The following is a 12,383-nucleotide window of genomic DNA, read 5'->3' on the forward strand; positions in this document are numbered from 1 at the left end:
GCAATTTATCACTTAGTGACAGAGAACATTTGTAACAGGAAGGTGCAGGACACAAAATGATACTAAGATTATTTGACTAGCATGGACTACAACTGAGATATCAACCACTGTTACCTCTTATGCATACTTTCATCCATACCTTGAAAAGTGAGCTATACATAGTTATGTGGCATCATACAAAATGCCATTATGGCAGACACAGAAAATACACTGTAGATGACCATGTTAAATGCACACCTGTGGATAGTGTGCTAAATTTTTTAAGCCCCTCTGCCACCCACTAGCCACAGAGACCTATATTGCCCATTCATTATTCATGGGTTGACAGCCATCACAGGCTCATCTCTTTTCCCAAGCAGACATCATAGTCTCCCACCCCAGAAATTTCTAACATCCCCTCAACAGCTTCTGAAGTATACTAACGTTGCCAGTCTCGGGGGAGGAACATGCAAACTTCCCTATTTAACCGCCTCTGACCTTAGCAGCTATATTATTTATTTATTTATTTATTTATTTTATTTTTATTTTACATTTGTTGACCGGGCTAGTCTAACCAGATATATGTCCATTATCAGTAGAGGCCCGGGGAGATAAGCTCCGAGGAAGCACAAAAATATAATCACATATACAAAGATTAATTTCATGTTAAAGACTAGGAATAATCTGAGTTCCAGGGAGATAAGCTCTGAGGAAGCACGAATATAATAACATATACAAGATTAAATTCATGTTAAACATTGCTAGAAAAAAGACAAGGAATAACCTCAGTGGTCGTTTGTTCTTAGTGTAGTGCTAAGTTAAAAACACTTAACATAATACAGATGTAGTTGCAATGTAGCATTTAAAGGATAGCAGCTGAGTTAGATAAGTTATTAGTAAGCAGGTTGGCATAAAGGACAACAAAAGTATGAGCTGCAATATTCAGAATGTGTTAAAAACAGGTTTAATTAAAGAAGTTTTGAGGAGATAAGAAAAGATCTAGAAAGGAATAAGTTTGTTAGTAAGAAAAGGAACAAGAATATAGAAGAGTGTAGGTAGATCCAAGGAAGAAAGGTAATATATCAGTCAGGTTTAGTACAAGGGCATAACCACTGTGTTCTGAGAAAAAGTTTGTTTGTTTTTGAAGAGTGATATTGAGGGAACAGAGGAAAATACAGTAGGAAGAAGGTTCCAGGATTTTCCAGCAGTATTACAGAAAAGAGAGTCTCCAGCCCTGTTGTTAGATTTACAAATATTTACCAGCAGTCTTTGTGATGAACGTAAGGTCTTAAGATTGTTGTAGGGGACAATGAGGGTAGCCTATACCATGGCAGTAAATCCTTTTGGTGTAGCCTGTGTGAGCTGAACTATCCAGAGCTTCAGTTGGGTGTCACCAAGTGCAAGGCAAGTCACCTCCCTTCCCCCAGGATGGGTGAGCTACATACTGTTCAAGTTAACCAATTTATGCCTCACATCCTCGAGTAACAGTTGCACATATTGCAGACCTACACTTTCATTCAGCGCTTTCCACATATTTAGCAGATACTTAGCAAAGTACCGAAGGGTAATGTTGTTTTAATGGACAAGTTGCTGGGGGACTGTCTTTCAAATCCAGCAAATCTGTTCAGCACAGAGAGACGAGCCCCTGAGTTTTAGCCAACTGGACAACACCGCTAGCATCGTAAGTGAGTTTAACTTAATTGAGAACAATTTTTTAAAAATAAAAGGATTGCAATGGGACATTTTCTTTTTCAAAGCCTGTTTACAGGTTAAAATAGTGCTGAGAGGGCTTAGAGCGAATAACATGCCTGCTGGGGAATTTTCTTCTGAAGAGCTGCTAAATATGTGGAAAGTGCTGAACGAAAGCATAGGTCTGCAATATGTGCAACTGTTACTCCAGGATGTGAGCTATATACTGCTTACTTCCATTATCCTAGCCTGTTAACTCCAGCTTATGTGCCTGGTAACCAAAACATGGGTCATCTGGGATGTTGTTAGGGCTTTATCCCACCCAGTGCCATGGAACTGGCATACTCCTAGTTCATCTGTTAGTATGAAGATATGCAGTATTTCCATGTTGATATTAACATTGCCAAAACCATGCTACTTCTAAACTGTTTATAATATCAACTGAAACTTCAGATGATGCTGGAGAAAATTTGTTACTGACATGTACAGTGTAGGATCTACAATATCAAGTGTTGCTTTTATTGTTAATTAAGCATATAGGCATAATATAATATTTTTGTAAATAGCTCAAAAAATACACACAAAAAGGAATTTGTTGTAGTTATATGAGTGCTTCAGTTTACGTGTATAAAACTGATGCTGATAATATGCATCCAGCTTGTACAACTTCCCAAATATGTAATGCGTTTCTGATTTTCCAGTGCATTTTATCTTCAATTGCTATAGACTATGAAATATTGCACATTACAATGCTCCATTGTGTATGGAGTCACTTCATATTGGGGAATTCCCAGATGTGTCCCCCTGGATGACTTGGTCCTTTCTTTTCAGAGTGAAAAGTATTACGCCTATCACACTGTGCACTACCTAGCACCTGGAGGAAAACACCAGGTGTACAGGCTCATCATACTGTGGGCAGCTTGTTTGCTTCTTAGCTCCCTCACATGTTAGAGAACTGAGTCAGGGGGACCATGCATGTGGACGTTGTGAGGGAATCACCTTCCACCTCCATTCTGACATAGTCTTCAGTAACCTTGTACAACTTGTTACCTACTGGCATTCTCTTGTCATCTATCAATGCCCACTGGCAATTATAACATCAGTTATGTCTCAGCACACTCCTCACCCACCCCACCACCAAAAGAAGCAAAGAAACATCACTTTACTGTCCCTCTTCCTCCCCATGTTATCTCCTCCAGTGGCTAGGCAGCTGGCAAAACCCAGGTCATATGAGTCAGGGGCTTTAGCTTCATCCACCATGGAGTTCACTGAGGTTATTTATAAAAAATATATTGAAAACATCATATTTGGAAGTTTTTGTAGTATAATAGTACATTAATCCAAAATATTTGAATATACTCTGCTATTACTGTAAAGAAAAGTTTTTGCTGAGCATCATTGCTTATACTTTTTAAACTGCATTTTCTGTTTTCAGTACATTTATACTTGTTTAGCTTTTGCTATTTTAACTTTATTTTTTCAGAAAAGGCTCACAGGATAATAAGTTGTTTGTTGTCTGCTTAAAACTAATATCATAATGGCAGTGCTCATAGGTGCATAACGTCTCCCATGACAACCTCATACAAAGAAGAATCACAGGAAGAGCGCTGCACTCTGCAGTTTCATGGCCTCAGGCCTGTGCATCCTTTTATTCTGTGACCTGCATTCTGCAATTTCATGGCCCTGGGTCTGTGCATCCTTTTATTCTGTGACCTGCATTCTGCAATTTCATGGCCCTGGGTCTATGCCTCCTTTTATTCTGTGACCTGCACTCTGCAGTTTCATGGTCTGGGCCTATGCCTCCTTTTATTCTGTGACCTGCATTCTGCAATTTCATGGCCAGGCCTATGCCTCCTTTTATTCTGTGACCTGCACTCTGCAATTTCATGACCCCGGTCCTATGCCTCCTTTGATTCTGTGACCTCTACTCTGCAATTTCATGACCCCGGGCCTATGCCTCCTTTTATTTTGTGATCTGCACTCTGCAATTTAATGCCCCTGGGCCTATGCCTCCTTTTATTTTGTGATCTGCACTCTGCAATTTAATGTCCCTGGGCCTATGCCTCCTTTTATTCTGTGACGTGCACTCTGCAATTTCATGGCCCCTGGCCTATGCCTCCTTTTACTGTGTGACCTCCACTCTGCAATTTCATGGTCCTGGGCCTATGCCTCCTTTTATTGTGTGACCTCCACTCTGTAATGTCATGGCCATGGGCCTATGCCTACTTTTATTGTGTGACCTGCACTCTGCAATTTCAAGGCCCTGGGCCTATGCCTCCTTTTATTCTGTGGTCTGCACTCTGCAATTTAATGCCCCCCGGGCCTATGCTTCCTTTTATTCTGTGACCTGCACTCCGTAATGCATACAGTCTAAGGCATTAAATGTTCCTGTTGTTTTCCTTCAAATTTCCATAGACTTATGTTTAGATTTAACAAGGCTTTACAGCACTATTAAGAAACTTCAGAGGTGTAGAAAATTCCATCCTACCTGTAAAATCGTAGAGCTGTGGCACTGCATCCAAAATTATTCCCACCAGGGGAAGGTACAAAGCAGCAATTTTTGTTTTAACTTCAGGTTTTGTAAATCGTGCGTCCAGGTCATGGGAACACAACAAGTTATGTATGGCACTGATAGCTTTCTTCTGCACTCGAGCTATTCTAAAATGAACAAGCAAGAATGGTCATTAAGCATCTAGGCACATAAATAAGCACTTGGAACCTATGAATGGAATCTGTACAAATGCTTAAAACTTTAGTATGGGAGCAGGCATTTTTAAATTATTTGCTTAAAACTATAATGAGCAAAATATATTTCTGTAAGTTCTAAACTATGCAGGAATGTCTATATCTAGCTAGATGGAGTAGTGACCACCATTTCTTACAGTTCTCAGTTCTCAGAAAAGCCACACAAAACAAGTACAGGAAGCAGCTTGATGATGCTGTGGTCATATTGTTATTTGCAACACAAAGTGCTTCTTCAAGAAAGAAACATGAGGAGTCTCTGGAGGTAAAGACACTTGCATCATACATCAGTTCATCACAGCCTACCTTTGTGGAGAGCAGCTAGAACTTTCACTTTCACTTATTACACAATATTCTGCTCCCCCAGAAATGTGCATATTCAGATGAAATAACCACATTACATCAAATCACATACATTCAACATTCAAAGACTACATTTACCGATTAGCTTGTTTACCATACTGACAATATTCAAATATTAAACTTACAGGATGTGAAAAAACATAGCAGCATTATAACAATATAGCATTATTAGAAAAATATTCATCAAACTAGCATGAAGCTTATTCGACATCCTCAAAATGTTGCATGATCTGTGTAATTGTGTTCAATCAAAATTTAACACAGTACACATACTGTAAACATAAACCAGCCCTATTTAAAAAAGATAAAATCACTATGTCTTTCAACCGTGAATACTACCTTTTCAATGCTGAACATCAGCAAAAACAAACATCCATTAATTTATTTACATAGACTGTGTAAGTAAGGCATTCAATATGATAGGTACATATAAGCAACTAGGAACATTTTGTTGGCTTTCTGACTAGATGTGTCCAGTCACTGTTTCATTCTGACAAGCTCCCAAATCAAATATATGTATGGGTAGAAGGTTCATCTTTATGGTTTTGTAGTAATAGCAAAGTTAGCCAACTCAAGATGAATTAGAAGACCTATGGGGCCAAAGACAAATTAATAGAGTCATTACAGCTAAAGTAGGACTGCTAGAGTCAGTGGTTATCATATAATTAACAGAGCCATTAGACTTGAAAGCATTAACAACATCAGACAACTCCCAGCAAGATTAAAGGGGATCAGGATATTTCAACACAATTAACTGAGCTGGGAAATCCAAAAGGATAAACAATGTTAGACTGTTAGATAGATTGAAACAGGAGCCCCAAACAGTTTAATAGATTGACCATCTACAGCAAAATGGACGAAGTTCCTGTGTTAAAAGCCTGTAATGATGTGCCAAGAGATATCCGCCATGTCCAGCAGTATCATCCAAGTGCCCTTTGGCAGTAGAGGCACGACACCTTGAACAGTCACCATTTGGAACCAGATACAACAGACATGCTGACTGAAGCGTTGGATTTCAGAATAGGATAACATCTACCCATCCTCTTTGGGACAATGAAACAGTTAGAATAAAACTCCAAAATACAGGATAACTTCTACAGTCCATTTCAACAGTACAGTACAGATCTGTCATAAACTCCACAAAGATGGACTGGTTTCTCAGCAGGGCCATTTCTAAAAAAGAACTTAAAGCAGAACATAGGTGTGTCAACACACTGCAAAACTGACAATGTCTAGAACCCACTGGTCCTTGCTGATGGCTCTCCAAAACAGTGCAAACTCTGGAACCTCACCACCACAGGTAGCTATGGACCATAGTCAGGCTGCTGCTACTGGACCAGCAGAGCTGCCCTCTTCAGACTTCACTGATACAAGTGGAAGCAAGACAGTGTGATGCTTGAAAATCTTTCTCAGATAGTGACATGTTTTTTTTCCTCTTTTGGAATTTTCTAGGTCCAGAAAAAGAAGGGAATGATGTCAGAAGGAAATCATAACAATCATTCAGTGATTCGTGTCTGTTTTCTCATGAAAAACTAAGTCAAACAGGATTTCCCTCTTGAAGTGGGTATTCTGAATACTTAGGCTGAACTCCTTGAAGGAGAACAACTTCAACTACACCATCATGGCCAAGTACATATCTGAGCCTACATTACAGGCCACAATGTCAGTACAAACAGAATTATGGTAAGCTAGTTGGAAGTCCACCTTAGAAGTCATAGATAGAATCTGAGTAAGATCCACTAACAGTGCAGACTCACGGAGGTCTGAAAACCTTTGTCATTACTGGCCTGCAAGTAAGGAATAGAATTTGTTAAGTGAGGAGGCTAATTGGGCGTCTTAATCCCCAGTCTGATTCGGAGTACACTTTCTTGCAACACCTATTCAGAGCTTGACACTGTTTGCCTAATATTACAGAAGCAAAATGGCACAATGTCTTTAGACTGATGCTAGACTGAAGAGATCAGTAAGAAGTTGGATGAAGTACGATTGATTAAAAACTCTTAACATTCAGCTAGGACCTTGTAAAATGTGACCAGACTGAGATAGCTCAATACCAGGGAAGAGCAGGGTATCCATTTACAAAGCAAGACTTGTGACTTTGAAAATAATTCACTGCGAGCTGCAAACTCGGAGGGGGGGGGGCAGGGTGAGTTTTTTCCCCACTCAGTGGGGTGAAAGTGGATTCTCTAAACTGGGGGCCCCTTGATAACACTTAAAGAACTTACCTCATATTGGTATTCCACATGCACTGCAGGGAGTAGCAGGTTTATTAGGAGGAATGTGTGAAAACATGTTCATCTCCATGATATCATTGCACACCACCAAATCTAGGAATAAATGGCAGCCTTCAGTGTATGTTTTCAGAATACAAACTGGCACATAGGAAGGGCTGCACAGGGGTGTAAATAATGAGCAACTGTATGCCAGAAATCACATGAGCAAAGTCACTGGAGTATGACTTGTCAAAAAATGTCATCCATTCTTTGGGGTCACAGAGTTGGGGTGCTTCCAGACTGCTAAAATTACATCTTTAATAACCAGCTCTAGGCTTCATCTAACTTCTATCCCACATACACATTTCGATATTTCTGGATGAAGGGTAGGAGCCTAAGACAAGTTAACATCAGGCGTCATAAGCCTCAAAATCTCTCCAAATGAATAGTCACCAATGAGTTGGAGGACTGCAAGTAGAGAAAATGTCATTGGCCATGCATGTCTCAAAGACAATGGCTGTTTGGGTCATCAGACTCCTCATTGCAGTCTGACAGAAAGGAAGTCCAGCACCCCACATTTACTCTAGATGTGAGCTCATTCACAGTCTCATGCTCAGGAAGTTGTGTGACTGACATACACAAGGTGCCAAACAACAGGGAACCTGCATGCAGGAGCACACCTACCAGTGGGAGCTCATGAATGAGAGAGGACTTTGTTGAGCTTGGACTTACATTAGGTTCCCTAACTGTGTGTTCCTGTACCCACAACTTAGGCTCCCACTAGATATCTAAGTTTTTGATAATGTCTAGACTTTGAGTAATTAGCCCTGGCACAGTATGACCAGATTTCCCTCATTAATTGAAGATGGCAAATTCTGCAGGACAAGTAAGGATGTCTTGTTAGGGGCCTTGAGTATGTTTAATCCATGGCTGATTTAAGTGATCATTCTCTAGGATTAGTCTAGTAAACCTTAAAACCTAGCTGTATGCCTGGGGGCTTGCTGTTGCCTATACCTGAGAATGAAACCCTGATACAGACAGTCAGGGATGTATTCCTTCCTGGTCCCTTGTTGCTGAAGCACATGCCAGGAACTGGTTCAAGCCCTCATTTTTAAACAAAAGCTCAGCCTCTGTGGGAAGCAGAAAACAATTTTTTGACTCACCTTCAGGTGACTAGACCACAACTCACCTTCTGAGATTCAGTCCTTGTGACAGTCCTCTACCAGAAACCTAGAGTGATATGTTGGACCCTCCTGCTGAACTCCATTTAAGGAGCCTTCAGTCACCTCCATCCTGTGTGTTTCTAACTACTTAGCAAGAGATGTAACCCAGTCCTTATTAGCTATAGTTCTTACATGGGCCCTGTTTCCCAGCAGCCATCTAACCCCATCACCCATAGTGCATCTGTTGCTTTAATCCCACCTCTGATGTTACAGAACACAAGGACAGTGAGGTAGAAGTCAGGGTTTATGGCTGTCATCCTGCAGGATTAATCAGATTTTGTCTGCCCTAACTCCCTCTCCTGTAGCTGCTAAAAGACAGACTACCAAAGGAGGGTCTGCAGTGTTGATCCAGAGATGTGTGTGTGTGTGTGTGTGTGTGTGTGTGTGTGTGTGTGTGTGTGTGTGTGTGTGTGTGTGTGTGTATGTACATGTGCATATATGTGTGCATGCGTGTGTGTTGTGTGCGTGTGTATGTGTCTATGTTTGTATGAGGGACACATACTGAATTCAACCGCAGTGGTAAACACTGTTTGTTAGGTCAATGTGTCTGTTTTCAACTTTCCTTACTGCTGCTACATGGCCTGGCCTACAAGAAGTTTTAGTCATTTGACTGTCTGATCAACCCCCCCCCCACTGAAAGAGGTAGCAAATGAAGTACCATGAAACACTACTGGCACACTCTTAGATATATGTGATACATTATGGACAGACGGGAGTATGTAATATATGTGATATAGTATGGAAAGACTGGAGTATGTAATATGTGGGGATAGTATATTTTATATAAACACATGCATTTGTAATTTTAACATATCTGACAAGGCATGTAGATCACTATGGCCTGAAAAAAAATTGGACAGTCCACAGTGGGGGCTGCAGAACTATATCATCCCAGGTTATGAGGACAAAAAGACAACATGGAAGTAAAGTAAGACTGTATACACTACTGTGTTTATAGTAGGGCTGTATCCACTGCTGTGTATATAGTAAGGCTGTATATACTGCTGTGTATATAGTAAGGCTGTGTACAGTACTGTGTATATTGTAAGGCTGTATACACTGTTGTGTATATAGTAAGTCTGTATACAGCACTATGTATATAGTACGGCTGTATAAAGTACTGTGTATATAGTAAGGCTGTATACACTGTTGTGTATATAGTAAGGCTGTATACAGTACTGTGTATATAGTACTGATGTATACACTGTTGTGTATATAGTAAGGTTGTATAAAGTACTGTGTTTATAGTAAGGCTGTATACACTGCTGTGTATATAATAAGGTTGTATACACTGCTGTGTATATAGTAAGGCTGCATACACTGTTGTGTATATAATAAGGTTGTATACACTGCTGTGTACATAGTAAGGCTGCATACATTGCTGTGTATATAATAAGGTTGTATACACTGCTGTGTATATAGTAAGGCTGTATACACTGCTGTGTGTATAATAAGGCTGTATACACTGCTGTGTATATAATAAAGCTGTATACAGTATTGTGTATATAGTAAGGCTGTATACACTGCTGTGTGTATAGTAAGGCTGTATACAGTGCTGTGTATATAGTAAGGCTGCTGTATACACTGCTGTGTATATAGTAAGGCTGTATACAGTATTGTGTATATAGTAAGGCTGTATACACTGCTGTGTGTATAGTAAGGCTGTACACAGTGCTGTGTATATAGTAAGGCTGCTGTATACACTGCTGTGTATATAGTAAGGCTGTATACAGTATTGTGTATATAGTAAGGCTGTATACACTGCTGTGTATATAATAAAGCTGTATACACTGCTGTGTGTATAGTAAGGCTGTATACAGTGCTGTGTATATAGTAAGGCTGCTGTATACACTGCTGTGTATATAGTAAGGCTGTATACAGTATTGTGTATATAGTAAGGCTGTATACACTGCTGTGTATATAATAAAGCTGTATATAGTACTGTGTATATAGTAAGGCTGTATACACTGCTGTGTATATAGTAAGGCTGTATACAGTATTGTGTATATAGTAAGGCTGTATACACTGCTGTGTGTATAGTAAGGCTGTATGCAGTGCTGTGTATATAGTAAGGCTGCTGTATACACTGCTGTGTATATAGTAAGGCTGTATACAGTATTGTGTATATAGTAAGGCTGTATATAGTATTGTGTATACGATGATGCTAATGTGTTATACCATATATTGTACTGTAACATAAAAGAAACTGGAAACTGGATAGCGTCTGTCCTAACTAGTTGAGGGGAAGAGCACAAGCAAGAAAGAGATCCAAATACACCCAGGTGGTTGTAATTTAGATTTCTGGTTTGACATTTCAAATAGTATTTTCTGAGAAAAAAAAGACTGAGAGTATTTGGAACAACTGATACATTAATAAGATGTTTTGTATTAACCATGCAGACAACATTTTAGCACTACGAATCTGAAGTACTGAAACAATAAAAACACAACAGGCAATCTGGTAAAGAGAAAAAGGCAGCACTAAACTATTTGTGATTTCTGAAATAAAATAAGCAGTTTTTTAGCAGAAAACTGGGAGGAATTTGGTGCTGTTAATTAGAAATTTAAGGAATTCCAATCTGCAGTGTGACATCCTTTTTAAATTGGGAGGAAATTTGGGTAACCGATATGGCACGATATATACTTGTAATAAATGTAGTACTAAATAATCATATTCAGGCAAGGAATATTATATTGTAATGTACTGACCTATTGTATCACCCTGTGAAAATATTTAAGGGAAAGAAATGGAAGAACAGGAAATTCCTATGCCCAGAAGAAACCATGTAGAAGGTACATCAAATATAAGATGTGAAATTATGATATTGTTTAACATATGTGCCCATAATTTTTTTCCTGATATCTGGAACTGGATCACTTATGTACTCTGCTAAAGTGAATGATATTGCTCAAATAGGATTAAGCAAAAATCCTTAATGAGTATTAAAATTTGGGTCTATATCATATGAGCGAATCGCAGAAATTGTGAATGCTCATAATATCGAACATACCGGGACCTCAAAGTGCTTTTTCTGAGATTGTGGTACAGTGAAGAATGAGATATTTGCCCTTTCCTCACTGTAGTGTGATCTCGGAGTTGGCATATATATTTAGCGGGGGGTGTGGAATAGGAAGTTCGAGGTTCGGTATGTTCGATATTACGAGCGTTAGCAATTTGTGGAATTCGCTCATATGATATAGACCCTTACAATTCAGGTATTCAGTGGGGTTTCCTAGTGTGAAACAGTAATACTTGGTTGGGATGTGCAAATGTGATGCTGAAGCCACCCAGTAAAAACTTAAAATTATTTGGTCATTGTTTACATATAAGACTGCCTCTGAAGCTCGGTTCAGCTATTCGGCAGCACCATGACATGACTTGGGTTGATTTACCACTCACAAGAAGCAGTCACCTTAAAGCAGATGTTATATGAAGGCAACTCACTACTGCCTCTAGAAAAGTATTTATTGTATAAAATTCCCTTGGAAATGTCTTGACTGATGAAGGCATCTGGCATGAAATGCAGTTAGGCAGAGCTGAAGAAAATGGAAAGTAAAGTGTTTTCTTTTTTTGTTATTATTTTTAAACACCTTTATTGAACTGTCACTTGTGACACAGGCACATTTACTTTTATACAAAAGTAATCAAATTGTATTAAATTAGCATTAACAAACATCATACTTCACATATATTGCTATATATCATATAACATAAGCAACATTACATAAATTATTCAATTCCTGCCCCTTTTTTAAATAAGAAACATCTTTATTAAACCATCACTTATGATATAAGCAATCACACATTTATATAAATGAAAATGAACCAGGCAGACACAATCCTAGTTGCAAGCATTTTACATCACAAACCATACTGACACACTCCTATTTGCAAACATTATATATCACTTATAATCTCCCCAGTCATTATCAGTCAAACATTACATAGCTCATTTAAGTCCTGCCTTCTTTTAAACCTCATTCCTCCCCTGTATGTATTGTTCCCACAATCCCCATGTTTTCCTATGTAGTTTGTGCCTACCCTTTTCTAAAGATGTCAGTTCCAGTTGTTTTATCTCTGTTACTATATTCACTACTTCTAATATAGTTGGTTTAGATTTAGATTTTGATTTTCTAGTGATATCTTTTTAGCAGCCACCATAATTAGACACAG

The 12,383-nt window shown here is 39.0% G+C and overlaps 1 protein-coding gene across 1 annotated transcript in view; it reads right to left on the bottom strand.

Moving 5' to 3' along the window:
* DOCK8 (dedicator of cytokinesis 8) overlaps positions 1-12,383 on the bottom strand; it is a 1,731,107-nt gene that overhangs the window by 532,017 nt on the left and 1,186,707 nt on the right. Inside the window, exon 30 of the mRNA XM_044064485.1 lies at positions 4,157-4,326. Within this exon, the coding sequence (XP_043920420.1) occupies positions 4,157-4,326 (170 nt within the window). The remainder of the gene's footprint in view (positions 1-4,156; positions 4,327-12,383) is intronic.

The sequence above is a fragment of the Protopterus annectens genome, chromosome 2.part2, assembly GCF_019279795.1.
Source record: "Protopterus annectens isolate FY-2018-M chromosome 2.part2, PAN1.0, whole genome shotgun sequence".
NCBI classification, from domain to species: Eukaryota; Metazoa; Chordata; order Ceratodontiformes; family Protopteridae; genus Protopterus; species Protopterus annectens.